Source organism: Ursus maritimus, assembly GCF_017311325.1.
Source record: "Ursus maritimus isolate PB19 chromosome X unlocalized genomic scaffold, ASM1731132v1 scaffold_X1, whole genome shotgun sequence".
Classification (NCBI taxonomy): Eukaryota; Metazoa; Chordata; class Mammalia; order Carnivora; family Ursidae; genus Ursus; species Ursus maritimus.
Genome location: NW_024423319.1, coordinates 56280856 through 56287950, shown reverse-complemented (window position 1 = coordinate 56287950; position 7095 = coordinate 56280856). Strand labels below are relative to the sequence as shown.

Below are 7095 nucleotides of genomic sequence, written 5' to 3'. Positions count from 1 at the left end.
AATAAATAAATAAATAAATAAATAAATAAATAAAGATGAAAAATTTTCATAAAGCAGTAGAAAGATAAGTGACAGTATAAATGCTTCAGAGATGTCAACAGGTGAGAATTCCAAATAGGATTGGATTTGGACTACTACACATCCATTAGATCTATTAAAATTAGTGGAAGAAAGTGTAATGGAAAAAAATTCTGGAGTCATAACATCTGTATTCAGTTCTGCTTCTATCACCTACTTGTGGAAATGTGGGAAAGTCATTTAACTTCTCTGAGGCTTAGTTTTCTTATCACGGAGATAGTAATGCAGAGCACTTTATATCAAGTAAATTAATGTATTCTAAAGTACCTTTAATCTGTGATTTTAATGTACAAATGATATTGATTTGTAATAATATAGTAATATAATATTTTAAGTCCATACTGCATTTAAAAAAATTGATGAGAACTTTGTTAGAGCTATTCTAAGATATCAAGATAAAGTATACACAAAAATAGGCTTATTGAAGGCAGGGACTGTATCCATCTTGAATACCCCATAGTGAATGAACAGATGACTGGATGAGAAGAGATGACATGAATGTTTATCTTAAAGATACAAGCACCTTCTAACAGGGGAAAACAAAGTTAGCAAAAGAAAATTTCTCTTTGTTCACTATAAATGCTGAACCATTATTATTTTTGAGAAGAAAAATGGTTTGGGTCCTAACAGTGTTGATTCTCTCCAAAATGTGTGCTGGGCTTACTATTTTAAATGACTTACTGAAAAAAAACTTCCACATTTAGGAGATTATTATTTTCCCAAAATGTTTAAAAAATTAAAACCAAAATTTACTATATTTGAATAAATCATTCTTAGTAAAACAGTTCAGCAAAATAAATTTAATTAAAGTCTTAGATTTTTCACAAATGAGCTGTTAGCTTTACTATTTTGGCAGCTTATTTTTTTTATCTGTACACTTGAATTGGTTCCAGATCCACCCTAAAAATTAATAGGTGTCTTCAAAGATGGCTGATTTTATCATTTTAATTGTTACTTTTAGAATCTATGGCAGTAGTTCTCACATCTAACAAAGTACATAATCCCCAGCATCTACTTTGCTGTTCCCAGGCCATGAAACCTTGCTGAAGAAGTTAAAAAAATGTTTGCTGATTTGGCTCAGTACAAATTCAAGTTACCTAACTTTAAGAGTCTCTCTAACCTTCATGGTCACAGTTGTATTTATCAAATTCTCTATAACTGTGGTTACAATGTTTTTTCAATTTCCTCAATCCCCTATGCTCACATTCCCTCATTCTCCTTCTTCTTACTGAGAAAACCAAGATCTATTCAATGAGATCCCTTCATTTTCATCTGTACCTCAAAAATCTCTCTTCAATTTCTGCTCCTTCCATCTCATTACCAAGAAAGACAAAGTCCTCCTTTTATCCTGAAGTCACTTCTCTATACCTGGAATCCTATCCCCTCTTGTCTCTTCCAGAATTATGTTCCATTTGCCCCTTCTCTGTGGGATCTTTTGCCTTACTATTGGTTCTTTTTCCTCTCCCTATAAATTTCTCAGATCTCCAAGATTCTGTTTTCCTTTAGCTACCATCCCATCTTTCCTTCATTTATTTGAAAGATATCCTTCTTAGAAGAGTAATCTTCATTTATTTCCTCCGCTTCTCGATCTATTCACGCATTAACTTTGCACATCTGGGTTTTGCTTCCACAAGTATAGGGAAACCTCAAACATCACCATTACTTAATGGACAAACTCTCTATTCTCAAACTTCATCCTCATCCTCTTTGGCCTTTTGGTTATTTGAGACAGTTGACCACCCCCTTTCTCTATTTGTTTCAGTTACTCTTTGTTCACATTTCTTTCTGACAACTCCTCTGTGCATGAAAGGGGCTCCTTTCTGTTTCTTTAAGTTAGGCATTTCTCAAAGTTCTGTACCTCAACCTTCTCCATTACCCATTGGTTTTCTCATTCAGTCTCACAGCTACAATGACAACATTCAAAGGAATAACTTCCATGTCTCTACCTCAAATGTGACCTTTCTCCAGTCTTTTTTATTGTTGTTCTTGTTAAGTAAGTTCCACACCCAGCATGGAGCCCAGTGTGGAGCTCGAATTCATGACCCTGAGATCAAGACCTGAGCTGAGATCAAGAGTCAGACACAACCAACTGAGCCATGCAGTTGCCCTCTCCAGGTAATTTTTTTAAGATTTACTTTTTTTTGAGAGAGAGAGAGAGAGAGAGCAATCAGGTGGAGGGGCAGAGGGAGAGGGGAGAGAGAATACTGAAGCAGATCCCTCGCTGAGCATGGAGACTAAGAAGGGGTTCAATCCCAGGACCCTGAGATCATGACCTGAGCCAAAATCAAGAGTCAGCCACTTAACCAACTGAGCCACCCAGGTGCCCCTCTTCAGGTCATTTTTAACTGCCCTTGTGAGATCATCTTCCCTTCCATGCACCTCAAACACTACTGGTTCAAGCAGATCTCATGATCTACCCCTTTCCAAATGAGCTTCTGCTCCCCCTCACTTCTTAATTGGGCTACCATACTCCCAGTATCTCAAACTGAGAAGCTTGGGGTGATATATGACTTTTAGTCTTCTTTTTTTTCTTAGATTTATTTTTATTTATTTGAGAGAGAGAAAGCATGAATGGGGGTAGGGACAGAGGGAAAGGGAGAGAGAGAATCCTCAAGCAAACTCCCCACTGAGAGTGGAACCTGATGCGGGGCTCCAACCCAGAACCCTGAGATCATGACCTGAGTCAGAATCAAGAGTTGGCCACTTAACTGACTGAGCCACCCAGGCACCCCACTTTTCTTCTTCTTTCAATTCCATATTCAACATAAGTTATTAAGTCTTATCAAAACTACCCCCAGAATAACTGTCAGAAAAGACAGCAATAGATTTGGAGTCAGAAGACCTGAACAAGGGGCGCCTGGGTGGCGCAGCAGTTGAGCATCTGCCTTCAGCTCAGGGTGTGATCCCGGCGTTATGGGACCGAGCCCCACATCAGGCTCCTCCACTATGAGCCTGCTTCTTCCTCTCCCACTCCCCCTGCTTGTGTTCCCTCTCTCGCTGGCTGTCTCTCTCTGTCAAATAAATACATAAAATCTTTAAAAAAAAAAAAAAGAAGACCTGAACAAGCCACACTTATTTAACCTTTGATTTCCTCATTAGTAAAATGATACTAGCAACAATGTTAACTGTAATAATACCTTAAATACCATAATAAATCCTTCTCTGATTCCCTCAAATAAATATGTTATCTCCAACCCCTGGAACTTCAGTAAGACTGAATCTGTAATTTTCTCGTGTCATCTATCATACACCCCACCATATATTTTCATAGCTATTTGTGGACATATCTTATTTCCCTTGCCAAGAGGAACTGTAAGCTTTTTTGGTATGGGAACTATGTCTTGTTTCTTTCCCCTCACCCATATGAAGGCTGTACAGTTCAGTCCCCATAGCAAGAGCTCCACAACTAGAAAATTAATAAAACTGATTAATATCAATTGGATTCTATCTACTGATGGGACAAAAATATTTTCTTCATTTCTAGGTCAAATTATATACCAGAATGCTTTGACTAAAATGACAATAAATGGAGAATAAAGAAGATCATGAACAACCAAAAATTTAAAAAGGCTGAACAGAGGTAGAAGGAAATCATAATAAGAGAAGTAGATTGAGATCAGTTTAATTACAGGGAGGAGAAGTGAAGATTAGACAAGCTGGGAGGTGGAAGAGTATAAAGTTGCCATTTACGAGGCTCAGCTTATTATAAATATTGTAATTACACCAGAATCTTCTCCTGGGGGGATTTAAAAGAACAGACAAAAAGGCATATACTTAGATAAATAAAATGGGGAATATATCTAAATAAGATTTTCAAGCTGTTCTGCAAAACAAGTTAGATTATTTTTGTTTACAAAGCATTGGGGTTGAAATTTGTTTTATTCCTCAATAATAGAAAGAGTTAAAAGCTTTAAAATAATCATTACCCTCGGCTGGGGGTTTTCCCTAAGAAACTATTTGCTTCTTTGTAGTTGAACACAGCCATAATAATAAGCCTTTATACATGGGCAGGTTCAGTGTTACAAATGTTATGCATTTCCATACATACTTCTAATTTCTCTGCCTTTGTATTACACCATCACAGGAGATGATGAGGGGAAGTTGGTATGTAGATGAGTCTCTGGATCCTAATTCACCTACATCCTCAATTGTCCTTAATTTGCAAATATATCTTTCCAGATGGGCATTGTTCAATTTCTGTTCCCACTCTTACTTTGTAACTGAATAGTTTGAGGCTAGTTAAAAGCCTAAGCTTCAAGAAGAGTGGGACTTTGTTTTGTTCACAGCTCTATCCCCAATTCTTGGAGCTATTTTTAATACATAGTAGACAATTGATAAATATTCATTGAATAAATAACTGAACTTCTTTGTGCTTCTATTTTCTCACCTTTTTAGGATTAAATGGGATAAAATATGTAAATTTCCTAGCATGGAGCATATAGCTAATAAACATTAATTCTTCCTTTTCTCCATTAACTTAAGAATAAGAATTTATTCAAAGTCAAATAAGAATCACTGACAAAGTGGGTTGGAATCCAAATTATTTGATATTTAAAAATTACACTGTGAATATATCCTAGGTAAACACAACAATTCTCACATTATGAAAAAAAAAGTGCTATCTAGAACTAATTATTTGAAAGCCAGGGATATCAAATGTAATATGCATCCAAGTATACAAATTCCCCAGTTTGTATGTGAAAGAAAGAAAAAAGAGAAAAAGGGAAGAAGAAGGGGAAAGGGTAAAGTGGCCATGTCATAGAAAAATGTACATTCTCATCTCCCAATCTCTCTTTATGTCTCCCTTCCCCAACACACTTTTGAGATTTGTTGTTTAAACATTTGATTCTGCAAAAGAAGGCACAAGCAATTGCTTTATTGTAATCACATTCTCTTTTGATATTTACAAAAAATACGTGAAAACTGAAGCAAATGTTCAAAATAATCATCCCCCTGACCACAGACCCGCATGCTCATATGTTCACGCATGAACACATACACAACTAACTGCCTTTGTAGCTGAAGAGACATGAGAAAACGATTTTAAAATAAAGAAAAAAGAGGGGAGAACAGATAGTAGAAAAACTGTGCACCCCCCCACCCATGCACCTAGAGTAGTATCAAGTATGTTACCCTAATTTAATCCTTTGCTTTCCACAACTGAAGCAAATAATTGATTTTATTTTGTGAGAGAGGGGGAGATTCTTTCTTGCAATCATGGAGAAATAAAATAAAGAGCAACACAAAGAATTGCTGTGTTATTATCTGTGGCACACTGTTTCTATTTGTAAAATTTGTCCTTATAAGCCCATAGAACTTCCTGTTAGAGCTAAAGAAGGACTGTATATGGTTTTGCGTGTGTTGAGGAAGGCTTTTTACTGTGGGAAAAAGTTTTCTTAATTTTCTCCTCAAAATGAGATAGAGAATAATATCCTAGTTTGTAAAATATAAGGTTATATATCTTAGTAGAAAATATAACTATAATTTTCAAAAGAGCTCGCTGATAGGCACAAAAGTTTACAGGATAGGCAATAAAGGCATGGAGACAGTTTGAACTCTTGATTTTTCATTTTCTTCTTCCTATCCCATATCTCAATGTCAAATCTAAATAAACTAAGGACTCCAACCCCTGATGTAACAGCTGATAGCTTTTATGTGAAGTTTGTGAAAGAACTTTGTCTTTTTTCTTTTGGTTTAAAGGCTACAGAATCCTTTGTAGTACAAGGTGGTGCTATAGAAGTAGAAAGATTTTATAACCCAAGACTTTCCATGCTGCTTGGAACTGTTGCCTCAGTAAATCAGAGTATATGGGCACATAGTTGTCTGGAATTAAAAATGACTTTTTTAAATAGTGATTCAAAGGGACACATGCACCCCAATGTTTATAGCAGCAATGTTCACAATAATCAAACTATGAAAGAGCCCAGATGTCCATCGACAGATGAATGGATAAAGAAGATGTGGTAAATATATATAATGGAATATTACTTAGCCATTCAAAAGAGTGAAATCTTGCCATTTGCAATGATGTGGGTGGAGCTAGAATGCACTATGATAAGTGAAATAAGTCAGTCAGAGAAAGACAAATGCCATATGAATTCACTCATATATGGAATTTAAGAAACAAAACAGATGAACATAGGGGAAGGGAAGGAAAACTAAGATAAAAACAGAGAGGGAGGCAAACCATAAGAGACTCATAACTAAGAAACAAACTGAGATTTGCTAGAGGAGAAGGGGGTGGGAGGAAGGGATATATGGATGATGGGCAATAAGGAGGGCACTTGATGTAATGAGCACTGGGTGTTACATGCAACTGATGAATCACTAAAAAAATTTAAAAATAAAATCTTTAAAAATATTTAAAAATGACTTTTTTTATACTAATGATTAAAAATTAACTTTATAACCAGAAGAAACTCCCAATGATCTGATTTTAGGGATCTGGTAACTGACTCACCCTTCTCATTTAAGCTATCAACTTCTAAGGAATTATAGGTTGGGACAAGAGTTTGTGTGATATAGCTCACCTGTTCAGGATTTTGTACTATGTATCTCCTAATAGTAGTCTGTGGATATGCAGTGACTTTCACTGTTGGAGAATGGAGTTCCTGTAAGGAAAGATAAAAGCTGCATATAATTATAGTTGCTTAGTGACCTTGAAGCCATTAATAATAATAATAGGGAGCAATTTTCAGAGTGAAATTTTAAAAGTCATTTGCATAAATGATGACATATGAAATTATGGTTTTAGTTAACTTCAGTCTTAGAAACATATATGAAAACTTGTGTTTGTATTCAGCATTGTGCTAGGTATTTCTATTAAATACTCATTTCATGGTAATTCATCACACATTCCAAGCTATAGTTGATGAGAGTTTCATAAATATTCATTGCATTGTAATACCCCCACAATATTAGAAGAAAATATAGCTTAAAATTTATTATCTCATATTTTTAAAAACGGAAGGAGACACAGAGAGAAAATTGTGTGTGTGTGTGTGTGTGTGTGTGTGT

At 35.5% G+C, this 7095-nt stretch overlaps 1 protein-coding gene across 1 annotated transcript in view; it reads right to left on the bottom strand.

The window, feature by feature from the left end:
• POF1B (POF1B actin binding protein) overlaps positions 1–7095 on the bottom strand; it is an 86945-nt gene that overhangs the window by 62091 nt on the left and 17759 nt on the right. The window contains exon 3 of the mRNA XM_008700619.2: positions 6609–6689. Within this exon, the coding sequence (XP_008698841.2) occupies positions 6609–6689 (81 nt within the window). The remainder of the gene's footprint in view (positions 1–6608; positions 6690–7095) is intronic.